Source organism: Calypte anna, unplaced genomic scaffold (genome assembly GCF_003957555.1).
Source record: "Calypte anna isolate BGI_N300 unplaced genomic scaffold, bCalAnn1_v1.p scaffold_147_arrow_ctg1, whole genome shotgun sequence".
Taxonomy (NCBI): domain Eukaryota; kingdom Metazoa; phylum Chordata; class Aves; order Apodiformes; family Trochilidae; genus Calypte; species Calypte anna.
This window is the reverse complement of record NW_022045449.1, coordinates 314,821-338,773: the sequence shown is the minus strand read 5'-3', so window position 1 is coordinate 338,773 and position 23,953 is coordinate 314,821. Positions and strand designations below refer to the sequence as shown.

The 23,953-nt window shown below is 51.0% G+C and overlaps 2 protein-coding genes and 1 pseudogene across 5 annotated transcripts; 2 read left to right on the top strand and 1 right to left on the bottom strand.

The window, feature by feature from the left end:
- Positions 1-947: 947 nt before the first annotated feature.
- LOC103536931 (zinc finger protein 135) lies at positions 948-22,682 on the top strand. 4 transcript variants are annotated; one of them, XM_030468515.1, is made up of 3 exons: positions 948-975; positions 1,425-1,607; positions 21,405-22,682. In XM_030468515.1, exon 3 carries the CDS (start codon positions 21,596-21,598, stop codon positions 22,610-22,612), a length of 1,017 nt encoding a protein of 338 aa, XP_030324375.1. In that variant the 5' UTR covers positions 948-975; positions 1,425-1,607; positions 21,405-21,595; the 3' UTR covers positions 22,613-22,682. The 4 variants fall into 4 exon arrangements, with proteins under 4 accessions (XP_030324375.1, XP_030324374.1, XP_030324377.1 ...); XM_030468514.1 differs by lacking the exon at positions 948-975 and having other exon boundaries at positions 1,255-1,607; XM_030468517.1 differs by lacking the exons at positions 948-975; positions 1,425-1,607 and adding an exon at positions 10,139-10,471 and having other exon boundaries at positions 21,850-22,682.
- LOC115600218 lies at positions 4,439-5,283 on the top strand (annotated as a pseudogene).
- LOC115600231 (olfactory receptor 484-like) lies at positions 15,126-16,281 on the bottom strand. Its single transcript, XM_030468527.1, is given in 2 exon segments — positions 15,126-15,677; positions 15,680-16,281. Coding segments are annotated over 2 exon segments (756 nt in total). The 5' UTR covers positions 16,188-16,281; the 3' UTR covers positions 15,126-15,429.
- Positions 22,683-23,953: the final 1,271 nt, after the last annotated feature.

The following is a 23,953-nucleotide window of genomic DNA, read 5'->3' as shown; positions in this document are numbered from 1 at the left end:
TTTTGTTGATCGGAGAGATTTATCAGTAACCACCACATCCTGGACCCACATCCTGGACCAACATCCTGGACCACAATCCTGGGAAATCGATAAGGACTGGAATGTCTTGCTCAGTCCATTTTTCTGAGACCAAGCTGTAACATCATAGGAAGAGGTCAAGTAGACCCCTGTATGGTAGAGATGTTGAAACCAGGGGCCTCTTTTGTATTTTGTAGGTTAAGCAAAGTTGAAAGAACCAGAACTGAATGAACGTGTATAAAAACCCTGCTTTGCTGCAGTTTGGGGGGAACCTTGGTGGAGCTGCAACTCCCTGGTCGCCCAGCGTGCTGCCTTACTCATACACCTCAATAAATATATATTGATCTTAAAACTTTGTTCGACTCATGAGTTTATTACATGGCAGAGCCACTCCGGACTGCCTGCCCAACCCTCCTTTCATCTCCAAATACACCTTTTCGACCCTAAACCCCTTCGTTTTTATGTAAAAATGCCCATTTCTGATCCCAAATCCTACATTTTTACACCCGAAATCCTTGAGCTGTTACCAAAACCCCCCCCTTTTAGACCCCAAATCTCCCTTTTCCACCCCAAATCCCTTCGTTTTTTACCCCAAATGCCCATTTGTCAGCCCCTAAGCCCCCTTTTCAACCGCAAATCCTAGAATTTTTACCCCCAAAATCCCTTTTTCTGTGTTCCTTTGGTGGCTATTTGGTGCTTCCTGGCCGTTCCGTGCCGGCTGGGCTCCAGTTTGGGGCATTTCAGGGCGATTTGGGGGGGATTTTGGGTCGTTTCTGCGGTGTTTCGGGTCGGGTCAGTCCTTGGCGATTCCGGACTACATTTCCCATCAGCTTTTGCGCGCCGTCCGGCGTTTTATGACGTCACGGCGGCTGCGACGGAAGCGGCGTGGGAGGAGAGAGGTAAAAGAGCGGCCGCTAAAACCTCCCGGAACCCCCCTGGACCCCAAATCCCCCCCAGGTCCCTCCCAGTGCTCCCGATCCCCTCCCAGTGCCCTCCCGTTGCCTTTCGGCTCCTCTCAATACCCTTCCAATCCCTCCCAGTTCCTCCCAGTCCCGTCCCAGCACCCCCTCAGTCTCTCCCAGTTGCCTCGACCTTCTCCCAGTCCCCCCATATAACCTCCCAGTCCCTTCCAGTGACCCCCGATCCCCTCCCAGTTCCTCCCATCGCCTCTCACTGCCTCCCAGTCTCCCCCATTTCCCTCCCAGTCCCTCCCAATGTCCTCACAGGGTTTTAAGCAGGTTCGGACCAGTAACATTCCAGTCACACCGCTTCCGTGCCTCCAGCCTGGGGCACTGGGCCTTGGGGGGCCACCAGTGACACACCAGTAACATCCCAGTTCTGATCCCTACTGCTTTGGGCTGGAAGGGACCTTCAAAGGTCATCTCCTCCACCTTCCTGCTCTGCAGGGAGGGTGTTGGTGCTCCTGGTGTGGAAGACTGGGCTTGGCCAGGTCGGAGCAGCTGCCCTGGCCTGGAGCCCATGGTCCCTGTGGATCCCAGAGGATTCCAGAGCTGGGGAGAACCCAACACAACACTGCTGACCTCCCGTGCACCCACAGAGTTGGAGTCTGCAGCCTCCCCAAACTCCAGGTGCTCTGAACAGAAAACAATGATTTGAGAGTGAATTCTGTCCCAGGACCAGAAACAAACTGAGCCTGAAGCTTCTCCGTGGGGTGAGGGCGTGGGGAATGGTGACCACCAGCCAATAGGGAGGGTGGAGGAGCTGTGGTTGGGTCTCCCCCCACCTCATCCAGGGAATCGCAACTCATCGTGGGGTGGGGGTTGTTATAGGGACCCCCAAGTCATCCCCAGGGTGTGGGGACTGCAAGTGGGGACCCTGAAATCACCCTGGAGCCAGGGGTAACCATGGCAACCCCAGAACCCTTCCAGGGGGCTTAATAACCTCAGGGCTCAGGAGCCACAATCAGGACCCAAAAACCTCCCAGGAGACCCCAACTCATCCCAGTGGATGACAGCTGATCCTGGATGTGGGTGTGATGGGGGAACCCCCAGGTCATGGTGGGGATTTGGTGCCACAATGGGGAACACAAAATCATAGCAGAGATGTCTGGTGGTACGAAATGACCCCTAAATCACCCCAAGGGGTGTTGGCAGGAATAGGGGAGAAGTAAAATATCTGGTGGAGTGTAAGTGCAAAGGAGTGATCCCAACTCAAGCCAGGAGGGGCTTACAACCCCAGGTCTTGGACTACCAAGAGAAGTTCCATATAAAGTCATAGAACTGTCTGGGTGTGAAGGGATGTGACAGACCAGACTTGTATTTCTCATGATCACTGCAAAAGGACTGCCCAGACCACCTTTGTGGAAACTTCCTCCTGGTACAGTCTGGAGTTTTGCTGGGATGGGTAAAAACTCATGGGCAGATTAAGGGTGATGTCGTCTGAGAAGAGTGTGTGCCTCAGTGTCTGGGATGGATGCTTCTGATCCCATCCCTCTACTCAGTCTTACTCAAGGCTGGGGATTTAGGAATGCCCCAGGAGATTCCTCTTATCGCTGTTTGTTTGTCTGATTTTGTTAGGCCTGTTTTGTTTCTTTCCTAGAGAAAGAATTGCTCCTCTAAGTGATAATGTGACCCTCAGTCCTTTCCCTCTGTACCAGTCAGTGGTGTCAGAGGAGCTGTTGAGCATTTTCTGGGACCGTATGGTTTCAGTCCCTCTGCCCAGCAGGGCCAGGTCTGGCACTCAGGTTGGATCCAGCAGCACCTTGGCTCCTCTCTGAGAAGGAGTTCAGAAAGCAAGGGGTGCGAGCTGTGTCACCCTGGGTGCCCTCCCCGGGTCACGACAAGTGCCCACCAAGACCTTTCCCACGGGGCTGCTCCCAGCCAGGCAGCCCCAGCCTGTGCCATGGCCTGGGTGAGTCCCCTGCAGGGGCAGACGCTGGCACTTGTCAGATGCTCTGTCAGAAAGACTCAGCCTCAACTGAGGACACCCATGGCTTTCTCTGCCAGGGTTTCATTTGCCAGCCCAGGACAGCTCCTTCCAGGCTCTACCACCTCCCCTCCCCTCTCTCCCAGCACAGCCCAGTTGCTTCTGGCCCCACACCAGTGCCCAGCCCAGGCTGCTCTGGGCAGTCCCAGCACAGCCCCAGCCCCTGTGAAGGGCACAGCAGCTCCTGGGGGGCAGAGAGAGCTCAGAGCCCCAGATGGGTGACCATGCATGGCAAAAGGAGCAGGGTCGCGCTGCAGGTCCCGGGAGGTTTTGCTCCACCGCCCCGGGCTGCACCCACACCCCCCGCCCCGCAGCTGGGACCCCCTAACTGGTGACCACCAGAGCATCCACCCCCCCCCACCACCCTGGTCTGTGTCTGCTTTGCCGGTAGCGGGAGGTGATGGGAGGTAATGGGAGGGGGGTGGTTATCCCAGTACTGCCCAAAGTGGGGGTCAGCAGCACAAGATGGGGAGGGGGAAACTAAATTTATCCCTGGGATGAGGGTGGTGGGACTGGACACCCTCCAACTCGTCTGGAGGGTGGAAGAGCTGTGATTTTAGCTCCGTCAAAATAATATGGGGGGAGCCCAATAAATACTGGTGGGCAGGGCTGTGATAGGGGACCCCAAAGTCATCCCAAGGGTTTGGGGTTTGCAACTGGGGACCCTGAAATCACCCTCGAGCCAGGGATAAGGATGGCAATTCCGGAATCCTTCCAGGGGACTTGGTAACCCCAGGGCTTAGAAGCCACAGTCGGGGACTCCCTTAGGAGACCCCAACTCATCCCATTGGATGTCAGGTCATCCTGCATGTGGGTGCAGGAGGGAAATCCTATAGGTCATGGTGGGATTTGTTACCATGACAGGAGACTCAAACTCATATCGAAGTGGTTGGGTGAGATATAAGACCCCTGAATCATCCCAGGGGTTTAAGACAGCAATGAGGGAGTCCTAAATTACCTCTTGCAGTGTCAGCACAATTGGGTCATCACAGCTCAAGCCAGGAGTGGCTCAAAACCCCAGCACTCCCTGCCCCATGCAATGACCCCTTTGGGTTTTGGGTGTCAGTGTACCTCCTAAAGATGAAGTAAAGGTTGATCAGTGGGTGTCCAACTCTATGGGTAACCTCCCTATTCCACCTCACAGTCCATTTTTACCTACAGTATGTTTGATGTAGGTTTTGGCTGCCACCAACACAAAAAAAGCTCAAACCCTATTTTGTCACCATACTATGGCTTCTTTCTCAAACATAGGATGACTCCATCAGGGAAAAGACCTCCCTGGGTGTTGTAAGGATGGGAAAGATTTTGGTCTAAGTGTAATTTTGAAAATCATTGAAATCCATGCAGGAGAAAAGGTTGACATCAGTGAGCAACGCAGGAGAAAAGTTTGACATCAGTGAGCAACGCAGGAGAAGGTTTAGGATCTGCTCAGCTCATCTCCATCATCAGAAAATCCATCAGGGTGAGAGACCCCAGAGCTGTCCTGACTGCAGGAGACGGTTTAGTGACAGATCGGATCTCGTCCAACGGTGACACCATCACACAGGCACCATGTCCTACACCTGCCCTGACTGCGGGAAAGGTTTTAGCAGGAGATCAGCTTTTATCCTGCATCAACGGATCCATACGGGTGAGAAACCCTTTAAATGTTCTGAGTGTGGGAAGCGGTTTACCCATAGTTCCAGTTTATCACAGCATCGCCGCATCCACACTGGAGAGAGACCCTATAAGTGTCTGGAGTGTGGGAAGGAGTTTACCCAGAGTTCCCATTTATCACGGCATCACCGCATGCACACGGGAGAGAGACCCTATAAGTGTCTGGAGTGTGGGAAGGAGTTTACCCACAGTTCTGCATTATCACACCATCACCGCATCCATACTGGAGAGAAGTTGTATCCCTGCACTCACTGTGGGAAAGCCTTCAACAACAGCACCTCTTGGATTAATCACCAACATGTCCACACTGAGGAAAAACCCTACACATGTCCCCAGTGTGGGAAGGGCTTTACAACGAGGCCAAATCTCACCCGACACCTACGGATCCATACGGGTGAACGTCCTTACACCTGTACTCAGTGTGGGAAGGGCTTCGCAACAAGATCAAATCTCACCCAACACCTACAGATCCATACGGGTGAACGTCCCTACAAGTGTCCTGACTGTGGGAAGAGCTTCTCTTATAGTTTCAATTTGAAAACCCATCAACGTGTCCATACCAGTGAAAAACATTAAAGCTCCTCCCAGTGCAAGAGGAGATTTTACTGGAAATTTGATTGCATCTGTCATTACCTGACCCATCGCAGCCATCACCAAGTATGAAGGGTCAAGTTAACCTCGTTTTCCAAGCTCCATCACACCAATGATGATTTCTTCAGCTTCTTCAGGACAACAAAATGGAGTCAGCTGAAGAACCACTTCATGTTCCATCCAAAATTTGACTTTTAATATTTGTTTCAGTGTCAAGAAGGCTTTTTTCCAAATAAGATAAAAACAGAAAAGTATTTCCAATTATGACACCCTCCTAAAGGAATGTGGCAGGATGAGATCCTGGACACTTTTCCTGCACAGCAGGCTGGGAGTGCAGCTGAGGGAGCAGTAGAAGAGGGAGGCAGCAGACTGCAGGACAATGCTGACAGCAACAGAGCAGGATCATCTCTACTACACGGTTTTTAAATCCTTCCAGGGATGGTGGTTCCACCACCTTCCTGGGCTGAACATTTCAACACCTAACTACTCTCTCAGTAGAGAAATTCTTCCTCTTAAACCTCCTCTGGTGCAACTTCGGGCCATGTCCTCTTTTCCTCTCACTGGTCACTTTAGAGAAGAGGCCAGCACCCACCTCAACACAACCTCCTTTCAGGGAGATGTAGAGAGCAAGCAGCTCTCCTCTCAGCCTCATCTTCTCCAAACTGCACATTCCCAGTTCCCTCAGTCTCTCCTCAGAGCACTTGTTCTCCAGACCCTTCACCGCCTTGTAGATGCCTGTAGACTCCAGGAGCTGGCACAGCTCTTCAGAGGAGCGTTACTGCTCCTTGCTTGTCAGGAGGGATGCTTGATGAGCTCTCCTGAAACCTCTGTGACACCATGGGTGATTTGATGGGACGCCTCGAGCAGCCTGCAGTCAGGCTTCTGTCAGTTGTCTCCTGAAATAAGAGAATTACAACTTCGAGTTTTTTTCAAGAGGATTGAACTGTTTGGTGAGAGCTCAGAAGACAAGAATCTGGCTGAAAAGGACCAGAACATTTTGCTTGCTTCATTGATTTCTTGTGAAGCAGCAGTTCTACAGGTATAAAAGTAGTTTAAAGACATATATATTCAATGATTTTACGGAAAGAGATGTATAGAAGTAGTAGAAATGTATAAGCAATAGTTTAAGGGAGTCTCATGGAATTTTAATAGCTGACTAATATAGATAGGGATGTGTATACGTGGCATTGGAATGTAATTACTATAGAAAAGTCATCCATGAGAGCAGATTATGGGATACATGAAGGTTTCCAAATCTACAGAATGACCAAAACTGAGACAAAATTAGTTACAAGTTCTTTTTGTATTTGTAATTCTGCTGCATTTGTGTAAATTTTCCATTCCTATTTGGTTTTCTTATGCTCTACTGTTGTGAAGTTTCTGATCATTATACATAGTGAATAATGTTACTCCATGTAATGCCACCTAAAGTTCTCTGATTTGGAGTGCCCTACTGTAAAACACATCAATTTGTAAAGTGCACCTCTTGAACAATGGAATTAGAAATGCTTTTGGAGAACTAAATTGACAGGTACATCAAGTGCCAAGGGTGTTGCTACAGAACCCTTAGCTTTGGAGGTGACACTGCTTGAAGAACAAGGACTCTGCACATCATACATATCACCACTGCCTGAACAGAGGAAGCTGGAGTGAACATGCTGAGCTTGTAGCCATCATGATATCATTGCCTTATGATATTGCCTTATGATATCATCATGCCTTGTGATGTTTGGACTCATGGGGTGAGGGAATTGGATTGTTGAGATGTCATTTGAGAATGTCGTTTTTGTGATCCAAGCAATCAGCCTTTGTGATTGCACAGCCTGACACACTCCCACCCCCCCCACTATCCCCTCCACCACCCTCCCCATGTTGGATCTGTAAGAGGTGGAGCAGTGGGTGTTAAAGGGTTAAGGGAAGTAGGAGCAGGAATAGGGAATGGGTCAGGGGGTAAAAATGGATTAGTGCCCCTGGTTGTTTGAAATATTCCCCGGACCAAAAACTAGGGTTTTTTTTCACGGGTATACTTATCCTTGGTCTCCAGTTCTTTCAGTTTCTTCAGCAGTTCCCTTCGTTGCTTGTCTCCGAGTCCCAGTTCTTTCCTTGGTTGTTGCTCTATAGCAGGCACTGATGGTGTTGACAGGTGAAGCAGAGGATTAATTGATGGCATCTGTGGTCAAGAAGATAAATCAGGCGGTGGAGGTGGAGAGGAAGGCAGCGGTGGCAGAGCAGCCGGGAGCTGCAGCAGGCAGGCGTGAGGGGGATCTGCATTCCAAGATTCCTCGCCTGTGTTCTCCGGCTTCTCTCCCTCTGGGTCCTCCAATGATTCTGGTGGTCTTTTGGTCGCTTTTGGTTTTGCTTCTCGGTCCCATTTTTACTTTTCACCTGACCCCCAGGGTCAACTTGCACAGCTGGCTGAGCTTGAATCAGTAAAGTCCCTGCAGGTGCTGGTAAGGGTATTTTAGGTGTCTCAAATAACTGTTTCGAGGTCAAGTCCATATTTTGAGCATTCATCGGTACTGGTAGATCAGGCGTAAAGGCAGCAAATGCTGAGGCTGCTGCTGTCCTCTCACTTTTCATTTCTTTTAATGTGTCTTGAATGGAGAGCCAAATAGCCGATCACGTCAGAGTCACTCTTGTAGCCGTATCACATCGGGGTCACCACTTGTAGAGGCGGGCTTGTGGAGCAAAGAGACGACTCAATATGAGTTAGCAACAAAGCTCGATTTTATTAAGCAAAGCGTTACATTTATACGGTCTTGGCATCTTCATGGCTCATGTTGATTGGCTGTGTTTTGCTGTTCACGCACCTGTTGTCGCGTTGCGATTGGGTGCTGCTTATCGTCCTTGTCCTGCTTTGCTGATCGCAGGCATCCTGTTTGCAACTTTTTATCTGCCGTAACTTTCTTCTTCTCAGGGGCTCAGAACTGGTTAAATACAACTGTTTATGTGCTGTCTATGCGATGCTTTCCCATCCTGTTATTCTTCTTTTCTGCTGCCAACTCCCTTATCTTTTTGCACATAGCTGATCCTTTAATAACCTTGCAGCTGGGCCTCAAGGCCCTTAGCTCACTCTGGCTAAAGCTAAATAGTCAGGATTGCTCACATGTCTGTTTTCTTCTATAAACTCCCAACACTGATGCTGATGTTGAAGATGTTGATGGCAGAGGCACTGTGGCTGCTGTGAGAGCTGTGTTTGGATTGGGTGTGCTTGAAATGCTCGAGTAGCTCAGCTGGAAAAAGCTCTGGGTGTCTGAGGAGCTGATTCTGAGACTGTGGAGAACCAAACACAGCACTTCTGCTCTCCGCTGCTCTCACATAGTCTGCAGCCTCCCAAAACTCGAGGTTCTGTGAAGAGAAAAATTATTTTAGAATTGATTCACTTCTATGGAGAGGAACAAGCTGAGTGTGAAATGAAAATGAAGAACCTTCAGGGCAGTACCCACTGGGTTGGTCATTGTCCCCCTGAGTTTAAAGCTGAAAGCAGTGGATTAACAGCCTCTTATCTCCAGGGCCCGCAGGCTTTGTGTTGAGGTTGGGTCAGCACCACCCAGCTGTGATGTGTCCCCTCCCCCTGCCCATGCCACAAGCCTGATGTCCCCAACCCTGGTGTCCCGTCCCCTCCCCACCCCCCCGCCAACTTCCAACCTCACCCCCAGGTCGGGTCCCTCCCCCCCCGAGGCCCCTCCCCACCTTTTCTTCCTCTTCCCGCCGCTTCCTGCGATCGCGCTGCAGGTCCCGGAGGTGTTGCTCCACCACCCCGGGGCTGCACCCACACCTCCCGTCCCGCAGCAGGACCCCCCAACTGATGACCGCCAGAGCATCGCCCCTCCCTCCCCACCAGCCTGGGCTGTGCCCCCCCTGCAGGTACTGGAAGGTGATGGGAGGGGGGTGGTTATCCCAGTACTGCCCAAACTGGGGGTGAGCAGCACAAGATGGGGGAGGGAAGGAAGGGTGAGAGGGGGAAATCTAAACTTATCCCTGGGGTGAGGGTGGTGGGATTGGCCACATCCCAACTCTTCTGGAGGATGGAGGAGCTGTGATTTTCTCTCTCTCCAAGTAATTTGGGAGGAGCCCAAAACATTCTGGTGGGCAGGGCTGTGACAGGGTCATCCTGGGTAATCCCAAGTCATCCCAAGGGTCTGGGGGCTGCAACTGGGGATCCTCAAATCACCCTGGAGCCAGCGTTAACAATGGCAATCCAGTAATCCTTCCAGGGGACTTGATAACCCGCAGGGCTGAGGCGCCACGATCTGGGGCTCCCAAAATATCTCAGGAGACCCCAACTCATCCCAGTGGATTGCAGCTCATCCTGCATATGGGTGTGATAGGGGAATCCCAAGGTCTTGGTGGGATTTGGTACCATGACTTGGAACACAAACTCATACCGAAGTGGTTGATTGAGATATAAGACCCCGAAATCACCCCAGGGGCTTAAGACAGCAATGGGGGGGTCCTAAGTTGCCTCTTGCAGCATCAGTACAATTGTGTCATCACAGCTCAAGTCAGGAGTGGCTCAAAACCCCAGCACCCTCTCTCCCATACAATGGCCCCTTTGGGTTTTGGTTGCCAGTGTAGCTCCTAAAGATAAAGGATGATCAAAGGGTTTCCAGCTCTATGGTTAACCTCCCTATTCCACCTCACACTCCATTTTCACCCATAGTAAGTTTGATACACGTTTTGGTTGCCACCACCACACAAAAAGCCCAGCCTTACTTTGTCACCACACTATGGCTTCTTTCATAGGCACAGGGTGACTCCATCTGGGCAAAAATCTCCCTGAGTGCACCAAGGACAGGAAAGCTTTTGGTCAAAGTGTGACGTTGGTGAAACATCACTGAATCCATCCAGAAGAAATACGTGGCATTGTTGAGGAACATGTGAAAAGGTTTAGGCCCATCTCCACCATCAGAAAATCCGTTGGGGTGAGAGACCCCAGAGATGTCCTGACTGTGGGAGACGGTTTAGTGACAGCTCGGATCTGGTCCAACCCTCACACAGGCACCATGTCCTACACCTGCCCTGACTGTGGGAAAGGTTTTAGCAGGAGATGGAATTTTATTCAGCATCAGCGGATCCATACAGGTGAGAAACCCTTTAAATGTTCTGAGTGTGGGAAGGAGTTTACCCGGAGTTCCAATTTGTCACAGCATCTCCGCGTCCACACAGGAGAGAAACCCTATAAGTGTCTGGAGTGTGGGAAGGAGTTTACCCAGATCTCCAATTTATCAAAACATCGCCACATCCACACGGGAGAGAAGTTGTATCCCTGCACTCACTGCGGGAAAGCTTTCAACAATAGCACCTCTTGGATAGATCACCAACACGTCCACACTGAGGAAAAACCCTACACGTGTCCCCAGTGTGGGAAGGGCTTCACAGCCAGCTGGGGTCTCACCCAACACCTACGGATCCATAGGGGTGAACGTCCCTACAAGTGTCCTGACTGTGGGAAGAGCTTTTCCAGGACCTCTGTGCTCATCAGGCATTGTCTCATCCACACAGGAGAGAAACCCTACTCGTGTCCCCACTGCTCCAAGAGCTTCAGGCAAAGCTCCCACTTGTTGAGACATCAGCGACTCCATAGGGGTGAACAACCCTAAAGCTGCTCCCAGTGTGGGAAGAGTTTTTACCAGAGCTGCAGTCTCATCTCTCATCACCAGACCCACCTCAGCCATCACCAGAAATGAAGGGGCATGGTCAAGGTCACCACATTTTCCAAGCTTTAGAGTTTCAATGCTGTGACATCTTTAAGCTGGTGGGGTTTTTTACCATATAAGGCAAAGCAAGGAAGTGATTATCACTATGACAAACTCCTCAGGGGACATGGCAGGGACAGGCACCCATATGGAGCATTTTATTATGACTTTGCAGCAGGACTTCGAAAGAAAACGGGAGCGATAATCTGGGATTGTCATTTTGAGGTGAAAAGAACCCTTTTTAAATAGGCTTTTTTGAGAACATTTATAGTCACAGATTAAACTTCATTTTCCAGATGGTTGTGGCTGCAAATCTGGGTGGGGGCACACTAGGCTGAGGTTTGATATCACTTGGTTGTTTTTATTAATAAATACTCAATAGAATTTTACACATGTACATGGAGCAATCCCTCATGGCTGTTGGGGTGCAAAGGGTTGGAGAATGCTTTGGGTTCTCTGAGGTTGGGACCCGCTCCCCAGAACCCCCTTTCTCCCACCCTGAGGTGGGGATAAAGCAGCTTCCAGCACAATGACTGGAGAGGTAGGAGGTAGAGCTGAATGTTAAGGGAAGTAGGAGCAGGAATAGGGAAGGGGTAAGTAGGAACAGGAATAGGGAATGGGTCAGGGGGTAAAAATGGATTAGTGCCCCTGGGTTGTTTGAAATGTTCCCTGGAGCAAAAACTAGGAGTTTTTTTCAGAGGTATACTTATCCTTGGTCTCCAGTTCTTTCAGTTTCTTCAGCAGTTCCCTTCGTTGCTTGTCTCTGAGTCCCAGTTCTTTCCTTGGTTGTTGCTCTATAGCAGGCACTGATGGTGTTGACAGGTGAAGCAGAGGATTAATTGATGGCATCTGAGGTCAATAAAAATAAATCAGGCAGTGGAGGTGGAGAGGAAGGCAGCAATGGCAGAGCAGCCGGGAGCTGTGGCAGGTGGGTGCGAGGGGGGAGTCTGCATTCCATGATTCCTCACCTGTGTTCTCCGGCTTCTCTCCCTCTGGGTCTCCAATGATTCTGGTGGTGTTTTCAGTCGCTTCTGGTTTTGCTTCTCAGTCCCATTTTTACTTTTAATCCAACCCCCAGGGTCAAATGCACAGTTTGCTGAGCTTGGATCAGTATTGTCCCTGCAGGTGCTGGTGGGGGTATTTTAGGTGTCTCAAATAACTGTTCAGAGGTCAGGTCCATATTTTGAGCATTTTGTCGCGAATCAGCCTCCACAACATGGCTAATTTTCCAGCCTCCTTAGATCCTTTGCTAATTTCATACCACAAGGACTTTCCAATTTCTTTCCACATTTCCAGCTCGACAGCTATACCAACAGTGGGGATCAGGGCTCTCTCTCTAGCCCACTTGATCAGCACATGGAGCTGTTTCGAATTACTAGGAATCCCTCTCTTAGAGAGTATAATGAGATCGTTGCTTCCTTTTCCATATCTCAATAGGGAAGTTGAACTCACCAGCACTCGGAGGGCAGCTGCTCCCTTTTTCTTCTTCTTCTTTTTTATCAATCCTCTTCAGTGCCACCAGCCTTTCCTCCAGTCATCGCTCTTGTGGATAGCCAAATAGCTGACCACGTCAGGGTCACCATTTGCGGAGGTGGGCTTGCAGAGCAAAGAGACAACTCAATATGAGTTAGCAACAAAGCTCTATTTTAATAAGCAAAGCGTTACGTTTATACGGTCTTGGCATCTTTGTGGCTCATGTTGATTGGCTGTGTTTTGCTGTCCACACACCTGTTGTTGCGTTGTGATTGGGTGCTGCTTATCGTCCTTGTCCTGCTTTACTGATCGCAGGCATCCTGTTTGCAAGTTTTTATCTGCCGTAACTTTCTTCTTCTCAGGGGCTCAGAACTGGTTAAATGCAACTGTTTATGTGCTGTCTATGCGAGGCTTTCCCATCCTGTTATTCTTCTTTTCTGCTGCCAACTCCCTTATCTTTTTGCACAAAGCTGATCTTTTAATAACATTGCAGCTGAGCCTCAAGGCCCTTAGCTCCCTCTGGCTAAAGCTAAATAGTCAGGATTGCTCACATGTCCGCTTTCTTCCAAAAACTCCCAACAGTCCTGTGCTGTTGTGCCAGCAGCAGGTAGTTGTGCTGGAGTGCCCTGACATTTGCTGTAGCCCCACAGGGCTGTGCTTGGCCACTCAATTGAGCAGCTGCCCTGAGTGAGGTTTGAGCACCCCTGGAACCTCCAGGTGGCCAAGGGGACAATGACCTCACTCCTTGAGAGAGCCCTTGGCCACCTCTCCTGCAGGCTGTCCTACACTGTCCATGCCTGCAGTTCCTTCCCTTCAGGCTGTTGTCACCCTTCCTGCTTTCCCACCTAACTCTCACCCCAACTTTACCAGATCTTCTCTGGTGTTCCACTTTCTGTCCTTGGCTTTGTGTGGAAAACAAAATCCTGGGCTGATCCAGAACCCCTCTGGGCAAACCTCTAACAAAAGGATACCCTTTGGGTGAGACTTCTTGTTCTTTCCCTCCAGTCTGAACCTTCCAAGGTGACCTTTGCGGAGGTTCTGGACTACCAAGAGAAGTTCCATCATAAAGTCATAGAACTGTCTGGGTGTGAAGGGATGTGACAGACCAGACTTGTATTTCTCATGATCACTCCAGAAGGACTGCCCAGACCACCTTTGTGGGAACTTCCTCCTGGTACAGTCTGGAGTTTTGCTGGGATGGGTAAAAACTCATGGGCAGATTAAGGGTGATGTCGTCTGAGAAGAGTGTGTGCCTCAGTGTCTGGGATGGATGCTTCTGATCCCATCCCTCTACTCAGTCTTGCTCTGGGCTGGGGATTTAGGAATGCCCCAGGAGATTCCTCTTATCGCTGTTTGTTTGTCTGATTCTGTTAGGCCTGTTTTGTTTCTTTCCTAGAGAAAGAATTGCTCCTCTAAGTGATAATGTGACCCTCAGTCCTTTCCCTCTGTACCAGTCAGTGGTGTCAGAGGAGCTGTTGAGCATTTTCTGGGACTGTATGGTTTCAGTCCCTCTGCCCAGCAGGGCCAGGTCTGGCTCTCAGGTTGGATCCAGCAGCACCTTGGCTCCTCTCCGAGAAGGAGTTCAGAAAACAAGGTGTGCGAGCTGTGTCTCCCTGGGTGCCCTCCCCGGGTCATGACAAGTACCCACCAAGACCTTTCCCATGGGGCTGCTCCCAGCCAGGCAGCCCCAGCCTGTGCAATGGCCCGGGTGAGTCCCCTGCAGGGGCAGACACTGGCACTTGTCCTTCTGAGATTTCTCTCCAGATGAGCTCTGCTGCTCCTTGATGCCTTTCATGCAGGCACAGCCCAGGACAGGGTGCACTCCTACTGGAGACAGCTCTATCTGATGGGATGGCCTCAGCAGTCCCTGCTGGCCAGGAGAGAGCCTGGGCAGGGCTGGGAGTTGCCCCTATGCAGACACTGAGCCCAGCAGGAGGATGGAGATGCTCTGTCAGAAGGACTCAGCCTCAATGGACGACACCCATGGCTTTCTCTGCCAGAGTTTCACTTGCCAGCCCAGAACAGCTCCCTCCAGGCTCTCCCACCTCCCCTCCTTTCTCTCCCAGCACAGCCCAGTTGCTGCTGGCCCCACACCAGTGCTCAGCCCAGGCTGCTCTGGGCAGTCCCAGCACAGCCCCAGCCCCTCTGAAGGGCACAGCAGCTCCTGGGGGGCAGAGAGAGCTCAGAGCCCCAGATGGGTGACCATGCATGGCAAAAGGAGCAGGAGGCACCCTGTGTCCCCTGCTCTCCTCTCCAGGAGATCCGCAGAGCTCTGCAGCCCCTTGGGGCCATCCCCTCTGCCCAGCCCAGCACAACAGCCCTGGCCCTTGTGCTCCTCAAGAGCTCTGACTGCTCCAGGCACAGAGCAGCCTTCCCAGGGCTGCTGCAGCCAGGGAGAGGCTTTCACTTTCCATTCATTCCTGATACACTGAGCAGGGACAGCAGACAGATATTTTGTTCGGTTTCATTTTAATCAATTTAATCCAGCGAAGGCTCTCCTTTTAAACAAAGTTTCTTTCTTAGGCAAAAAAAAGAGAAAGACCCTGACAGGGTTAACTCCTGGCGGGATTAATTCCTGTAACTTCCCACTAAAGCAGTGTGAACATCTTCTGTCTTGTAAGTACAGATCTTGCTTTTAAAAAACAAGACACTGCCAAGGCCAACTAGGCAGGCTGTAGTTTTCCGGGTTCTCCTTCTGGCCCTTTTTGTGGATTGGGGTGACATTCGCCAACTCCTAATCATCTGGGATGTCCCCAGTGAGCCAGGAGTGTTGGTAGATGACAGAGAGAGGCTTGGCCAGCTCTTCTGCCAGCTCCCTCATCACCCTTGGGTGGATCCCATCTGGTCCCATGGACTTGTGGGGATCCAAGCAGCTCAGTAGGTCACTGAGCAGTCCAATAGGTCACCTGCAAGATTCTGCACTTGTAACGTTATACCAGATGGACAAATTATTTTTTTTGTCCACACTTATGATTTGTCCACACTTGACTCAACCACAACCTGTTCTTTTCTGGGGGATCACAACTAGTATGAGCTCTCAATGAATTCAGGCCATGTTTTTTCTGAGTGCATTCCCAAGAGCCCTCTTGACTTCCCTGCTCCCCAGGCTGTAGAGGAGGGGATGGACCATGGGCGTGAGGATGGTGTAGAAACAGAAGAGCACTTTGTTGAGCTGTCTCAGTGGGGTTGTCCTGGGTACCATGTAGACAACGTTGGGGGTGCTGTAGAAAACACTGCCCATAATGAAGTGAGATGAGCAGGGGGAAAAGGCCTTCTGCCTCCCCATGGTGGTTAGAGCCTCAGGATGGCAGCTATGATGCGGATGTAGGATCCCAATGGGAACAGAGAGAGGAAGACTACATCCAGGACACAGATTAGGAAGGTAACCAGTCTGAGCACCCTGGTGTCACTGCAGGCAAGCTCCAGCAATGGGGCAAAACCACGGAAGAAGTGATTCATTTCATTGGGACCACAGAACTGTAACCTCGAGAAATGCCCAGTGACTCTGGTAGCCATCAGTAATCCTCCTAGCCAAGGGCCAGCCACCAGCTGAAGACAGACTTTCCCCTCCATGAGGCTTGTGTAGATCAGGGGTTGACATATGGCCATGTCTTGATCATCAGACATGGTGCCCAGCAGATATCACTCAGTACCTGCAAAACAGCCAAAGAAAAAGAAGTGTGTCACGCAGCCTTGAGCAGGAATTGTTCTGTCCCTGGTTAGGAAGCTGGCCAGCAGCCTGGGCAGGATAGTGGAGGTATAGCAGATTTGCATACTGGAGAAATTCTCCAGGAAGAAGTACATGGGCGTGTGAAGATGCTGATCTGTCACTGGTGCACAACAACAAGGAGGTTGCCAAACATCATCACCAGGTAAATCATGAGAGAGAGGAGAAAGAGAGGCACCTGAAGACTGGGGACACCACTCAGTCCCAGGAGGAGGAGGAACTCCACTGGTGATATGCAGTTGTCCCATTCCTCTTTCTCCACAAAGTGCTGTAGGACTTTGTTTTCCATGCTTGGCAGGTGGAGTACCTGAGCATGCATTTGTGTTTGTTGTACAAAGAATTGGGCAGAAGTCACTAACTCATCGGGATAAATTCACACTTTGTTTAAGGACTCCATTCTCAGTGAAAGGACAGGAACAGCTCCTCTGAGAAGGCCAAACTGCTCTTCTTAGAAGACTAGATCTCTGATTGGAGACAAGAGTGTCCACAGTGCTGTGCCTGTTTCTGTGGATTGAGAGAGAATGTTCAGTTGCTCACATTTAGCTTAAGACACACGATGTCATTCTCAGTAGCACCCAGAACAGGAATTAGACAAATTCTGCTTTCAAGGAACAGAAAAATGGGAGAGAGAGAGAAAAGTTCCACCGTGCTGAAAAGGCCTTTAGGGGAATGCAGAAGTAAGGACACTAAGCAGGACCAGGGGTCACAACTCCCTGAAAGACCTTTTTCCTAATGAAGCAACTCTGTCTCTGAAGAGTCCATCTCTTTCCACCGAATAAGAATTTCCAGGAGTTTCCAGCTGAGCTGTTGAAGGTGCTGTGAAGGGTCTGCTAGGCAGCAGAGTTACAAATAGTGTGCACTTGGGAGAGAAAAGCAGGGAAAACTGAATTCCAGAGACGAGGTACCTGAGCCATCTAAGCCAAATGAGGAAAAGTGATGTAGCAGGGGAAGGAAGGGAAAAGGAAAGGGGTGATGATCATTTGCTGACCATCTTTCCCTCCTCGCCTTCAATTTCTGGGTGCGTTGGGGCTGCCTCCCTGCAGCAGCACAGCCCCTGCACCTCAGCATTGCCACCTGAGTTCTCAGGGCTCCCTGTTCAGGGTCACAATGGAGACAGAGGAATGTCCCGATGGTGAGCGGGAGCCGAGGCAGAGCAGGACCAGCATCAAGCACAGATTTCCAGGAAATGCCTGAGCCACTCCGGACTGCCTGCCCAACCCTCTTTTCATCTCCTTTTTCATCTTTTCGACCCTAAACCCCTTCGTTTTTATGTAAAAATGCCCATTTCTGATCCCAAATCCTACATGTTACACCCTAAATCGTTGAGCTTTTACCAAAAAAAAAACCCTTTTAGACCCCAAATCTCCCTTTTCCACCCCAAATCCCTTCGTTTTTTACCCCAAATGCCATTTGTCAGCCCCTAAGCCCGCTTTTCAACCGCAAATCCTCGAATTTTTACCCCAAAATCCCTTTTTCTGTGTTCCTTTGGTGGCTATTTGGTGCTTCCTGGCGGTTCCGTGCCGGCTGGGCTCCAGTTTGGGGCATTTCAGGGCGATTTGGGGGGGATTTTGGGTCGTTTCTGCGGTGTTTCGGGTCGGGTCAGTCCTTGGCGATTCTGGACTACATTTCCCATCAGCTTTTGCGCGCCGTCCGGCGTTCTATGACGTCACGGCGGCTGCGACGGAAGCGGCGTGGGAGGAGAGAGGTAAAAGAGCGGCCGCTAAAACCTCCCGGAACCCCCCTGGACCCCAAATCCCCCCCAGGTCCCTCCCAGTGCTCCCGATCCCCTCCCAGTGCCCTCCCGTTACCTTTCAGCTCCTCTCAATACCCTTCCAGTCCCTCCCAGTTCCTCCCAGTCCCGTCCCAGCACCCCCTCAGTCTCTCCCAGTTCCCTCTACCTTCTCCCAGTCCCCCCATATAACCTCCCAGTCCCTTCCAGTGCCCCCCGATCCCCTCCCAGTTCCTCCCATCCCCTCCCACTGCCTCCCAGTCTCCCCCATTTCCCTCCCAGTCCCTCCCAATGTCCTCCCAGGGTATTAAGGAGGTTCGGACCAGTAAGATTCCAGTCACACCTCTTCCGTGCCTCCAGCCTGGGGCACTGGGCCTTGGGGGGCCACCAGTGACACACCAGTAACATCCCAGTTGTGATCCCTACTGCTTTGGGCTGGAAGGCACCTTCAAAGGTCATCTCCTCCACCTTCCTGCTCTGCAGGGAGGGTGTTGGTGCTCCTGGTGTGGAAGACTGGGCTTGGCCAGGTCGGAGCAGCTGCCCTGGCCTGGAGCCCATGGTCCCTGTGGATCCCAGAGGATTCCAGAGCTGGGGAGAACCCAACACAACACTGCTGACCTCCCGTGCACCCACAGAGTTGGAGTCTGCAGCCTCCCAAACTCCAGGTGCTCTGAACAGAAAACAATGATTTGAGAGTGAATTCTGTCCCAGGACCAGAAACAAACTGAGCCTGAAGCTTCTCCCCGGGGTGAGGGCGTGGGGAATGGTGACCACCAGCCAATAGGGAGGGTGGAGGAGCTGTGGTTGGGTCTCCCCCCACATCATCCAGGGAATCCCAACTCATCGTGGGGTGGGGGCTGTGATAGGGACCCCCAAGTCATCCCCAGGGTGTGGGGACCCTGAAATCACCCTGGAGCCAGGGGTAACCATGGCAACCCCAGAACCCTTCCAGGGGGCTTAATAACCTCAGGGCTCAGGAGCCACAATCAGGGACCCACAAACATCCCAGGAGACCCCAACTCATCCCAGTGGATGACAGCTGATCCTGGATGTGGGTGTGATGGGGGAACCCCCAGGTCATGGTGGGGATTTGGTGCCACAATGGGGAACACAAAATCATAGCAGAGATGTCTGGTGGCACGAAAATACCCCTAAATCACCCCAAGGGTTGTTGGCAGGAATAGGGGAGAAGTAAAATATCTCATGGAGTGTAAGTGCAAAGGAGTGATCCCAACTCAAGCCAGGAGGGGCTCACAACCCCAGGTCTTGGACTACCAAGAGAAGTTCCATCATAAAGTCATAGAACTGTCTGGGTGTGAAGGGATGTGACAGACCAGACTTGTATTTCTCATGATCACTCCAGAAGGACTGCCCAGACCACCTTTGTGGGAACTTCCTCATGGTACAGTCTGGAGTTTTGCTGGGATGGGTAAAACCTCATGGGCAGATTAAGGGTGATGTCTTCTGAGAAGAGTGTGTGCCTCAGTGTCCTGGATGGGTGCTTCTGATCCCATCCCTCTGCTCAGTCTTACTCAGGGCTGGGGATTTAGGAATGCCCCAGGACATTCCTCTTATCGCTGTTTGTTTGTCTGATTTTGTTAGGCCTGTTTTGTTTCTTTCCTAGAGAAAGAATTGCTCCTCTAAGTGATAATGTGACCCTCAGTCCTTTCCCTCTGTACCAGTCAGTGGTGTCAGAGGAGCTGTTGAGCATTTTCTGGGACCGTATGGTTTCAGTCCCTCTGCCCAGCAGGGCCAGGTCTGGCACTCAGGTTGGATCCAGCAGCACCTTGGCTCCTCTCTGAGAAGGAGTTCAGAAAGCAAGGGGGTGCGAGCTGTGTCTCCCTGGGTGCCCTCCCCGGGTCATGACAAGTGCCCACCAAGACCTTTCCCACGGGCCTGCTCCCAGCCAGGCAGCCCCAGCCTGTGCCATGGCCCGGGTGAGTCCCCTGCAGGGGCAGACACTGGCACTTGTCCTTCTGAGATTTCTCTCCAGATGAGCTCTGCTGCTCCTTGATGCCTTTCATGCAGGCACAGCCCAGAACAGGGTGCACTCCTACTGGAGACAGCTCTATCTGATGGGATGGCCTCAGCAGTCCCTGCTGGCCAGGAGAGAGCCCGGGCAGGGCTGGGAGTTCCCCACATGCAGGCACTGAGCCCAGCAGGAGGATGGAGATGCTCTGTCAGAAAGACTCAGCCTCAACTGAGGACACCCATGGCTTTCTCTGCCAGGGTTTCACTTGCCAGCCCAGAACAGCTCCCTCCAGGCTCTCCCACCTCCCCTGCCCTCTCACCCAGCACAGCCCAGTTGCTGCTGGCCCCACACCAGCAGCCTGGCTGCTGCTCTGGGCAGTCCCACCAGAGCCCCAGCCCCTCTGAAGGGCACAGCATCTCCTGGGGCCAGAGTGAGCTCAAAGCCCCAGATGGGTGACCATGCATGGCAAAAGGAGCAGGATTGCGCTGCAGCTCCCTGGAGGTTTTGCTCCACCGCCCCGGGCTGCACCCACACCCCCCACGCTGCAGCCAGGACCCCCTAATTGGTGACCACCAGAGCATGGCCCCCCCTCCACTAGCTTGGTCTGTGCCCCCCCTGCAGGTAGCGGGAGGTGATGGGAGGTAATGGGAGTGGGGTGGTTATCCCAGTACTGCCCAAATTGTGGGTGAGCAGCACAAGATGGGGACGGGGCGGAGGATGGGTAGGAGGGGGAACTAAACTTATCCCTGGGATGAGGGTGATGGGATTGGCAACCCTCCAACTCATCTGGAGGGTGGAAGAGCTGTGATTTTAGCTCCCTCAAAATAATATGGGGGGAGCCCAAGAAATACTGGTGGGCAGGGCTGTGATAGGGGACCCCAAAGTCATCCCAAGGTTTGGGGTCTGCAACTGGGGACCCTCAAATCACCCTTGAGCCAGGGATAAGGATGGCAAGTCCGGAATCCTTCCAGGGGACTTGATAACCCCAGGGCTTAGAAGCCACAGTCGGGGACTCCCTTAGGAGACCCCAATTCATCGCACTGGCTCATCTTGCATGTGGGTGCAGTAGGGGAATCCTTTAGGTCATAGTGGGATTTGTTACGATGACAGGGGACCCAAACTCATATCAAAGTGGTTGGGTCAGATATAAGACCCCTGAATTATCCCAGTGGTTTAAGACAGCAATGAGGGAGTCCTAAATTTCCTCTTGCAGTGTCAGCACAATTGGGTCATCACAGCTCATGCCAGCAGTGGCTCAAAACCCCAGACCCCTCTGCCCCACGCAATGGCCTCTTTGGGTTTTGGTTGCCAGTGTAGCTCCTAAAGATGAAGTGAAGGATGAGCAGTGGGTGTCCAACTCTATGGGTAACCTCCCTCTTCCACCTCGCACTCCATTTTCACCTACAGTATGTTTGATGTAGGTTTTGGCTGCCACCAACACAAAAAAAGCTCAAACCCTATTTTGTCACCATACGATGGCTTCTTTCTCAAAGATGGGATGACTCCATCTGAGCAAAAACCTCCCTGGGTGTTGTAAGGATAGGAAAGATTTTGGTCTAAGTGTAATTTTGAAAATCATTGAAATCCATGCAGGAGAAAAGTTTGACACCAGTAAGGAATGTGGGAAGAGGGAGGAATGTGGGAAGAGGTTTAGGATCTGCTCAGCCCATCTCCACCATCAGAAAATCCATCAGGGTCAGAGACCCCAGCAATGTCCTGACTGTGGGAGACGGTTTAGCGACAGCTCGGATCTGGTCCAACAGTGACACCATCCCACAGGCACCATGTCCTACACCTGCCCTGACTGCGGGAAAGGTTTTAGCAGGAGATCAGATGTCATCAATCATCAACGGATCCATACGGGTGAGAAACCCTTTAAATGTTCCGAGTGTGGAAAGGAGTTTTCCCACTGTTCCAATTTATCACGGCATCACCGCATGCACACGGGAGAGAAACCCTATAAGTGTCTGGAGTGTGGGAAGGGGTTCTTCCAGAGTTCTGATTTATCACGGCATCACCGCATCCACACGGGAGAGAGACCCTATAAGTGTCTGGAGTGTGGCAGGGAGTTTACCCGGAGTTCCCATTTATCACAGCATCACCGCATCCACACAGAAGAGAAACCCTATAAGTGTCTGGAGTGTGGGAAGAAGTTTTCCCAGAGTTCTGATTTATCACAGCATCACCGCATCCACACGGGAGAAAAACCCTATAAGTGTCTGGAGTGTGGGAAGGAGTTTTCCCAGAGTTCTGATTTATCACAGCATCACCGCATCCACACAGGAGGGAGTCCCTATAAGTGTCTGGAGTGTGGGAAGGAGTTTTCCCAGAGTTCCTCTTTGTCACGTCATCACCGCATCCACACAGGAGAGAAGTTGTATCCCTGCACTCACTGTGGGAAAGCCCTCAGTAGTAGCACCTCTTGGATTAATCACCAACATGTCCACACTGAAGAAAAACCCTACACGTGTCCCCAGTGTGGAAAGGGCTTCACAGCCAGCTGGGGTCTCACCCAACACCTACGGATCCATAGGGGTGAACGTCCCTACAAGTGTCCTGAGTGTGGGAAAAGCTTTACAAGGAGGTCAAATCTCACCCAACACCTACAGATCCATACTGGTGAACATCCCTACAAGTGTCCTGACTGTGGGAAAAGCTTTACAACTAGGTCAAATCTCACCCAACACCTACAGATCCATACTGGTGAACATCCCTACAAGTGTCCCGACTGCGGGAAGAGCTTCAGGCAAAGCTCGCATTTGAAAACCCATCAACGCCTCCATACCAGTGAAAAACATTAAAGCAGTGCAAGAGGAGATTTTACTGGAAATTAGATTTCATCTGGCATTACCTGACCCATCACAGCCATCACCAAGGATGAGGGGACAAGTTGCCCTCATTTTCCAAGCTCCACCACACCAATGATGCTTTCTTCAGCTTCTTCTGGACAACCAAATGGAGTCAGCTCAGGAACCACTTGTGTCCCATCCAAAATTTGGGATTTAATATTTGTTTCAGCTTCATGAAGGTTTTTTTTTTACCAAATAAGGAAAAAACAGAAAAGTATTTACAATTATGACACCCTCCTAAAGGGATGTGGCAGGATGATCCGGATCCTGGACACTTTTCCTGCACAGCAGGCTGGGCGTGCAGCTGAGGGAGCAGTAGAAGAGGGAGGCAGCAGACTGCAGGACAATGCTGACAGCAACAGAGCAGGATCATCTCTACTACAGATTGTTCCAACGGCAAACCATTCTCTCAGTGAAAACTTCTTCCTCAGATCTAATCTAATATTCCTCTGGTGAAACTTCAGGCCACGTCCTCTTGTTCTCTCTTTGTTCACTTGAGAGAAGAGGCCAGCACCCACCTCAACAAAACCTCCTGTCAGGGAGCTGGAGAGAGCAAGAAGCTCTCCTCTCAGCCTCATCTTCTCCAAACTGCACATTCCCAATTCCCTCAGTCTCTCCTCAGAGCACTTGTTCTCCAGACCCTTCACCACCTTGTAGATGCCTGCAGAGTCCAGGAGCTGGCACAGCCCTTCAGAGGAGCGTTAGTGCTCTTTGCCTGTCAGGAGGGATGCTTGATGAGCTCTCCTGAAACCTCTGTGACACTATGGGAGATGTGATGGGACACCTCGAGCAGCGTGCAGTAAAGATTCTGTCAGTTGTCTCCTGAAATAAGAGAATTACATGTCGAACGGTTTCTCATGAGGATGGAAAAAGCTGGTGACAGCTCAGTAGAAGAGAATCTGGATGAAAAGCCCCAGAATATCTTCCTTGCTTGAATGATTCATTTCTTGTGAAGCAATAGATTTATAGAAATAGAAGTAGTAGTTTAAAGAAACATATGCAATGGGTTTACAGAAGTAGAAGTACAGAAGTAGTAGAAATGTATAAGCAATAATTTAAAGGAGTCTCATGGAAACTTATGAGCTAAATAACATAAGTAGGTGTGTGTATGGCAAGGGTACATGTGATAATGGAATGTTGTTACTGTGGAAAACTTATGCATGAGAGCAGATTATGGGATACATGAAGGTTGCCGACAATTCCATTCTTATTTGATTTATTATGCTCTACTCTTGTAAAATTTGTGATCACTCTATATAGTGAATAATGTTACTGCACATAATGCCACCAAGA

Coding starts and splice junctions, on each gene's coding strand:
- LOC103536931 (XM_030468515.1), top strand. CDS start 21,596: ATGTCCTACACCTGCCCTGACTGCGGGAAAGGTTTTAGCAGGAGATCA.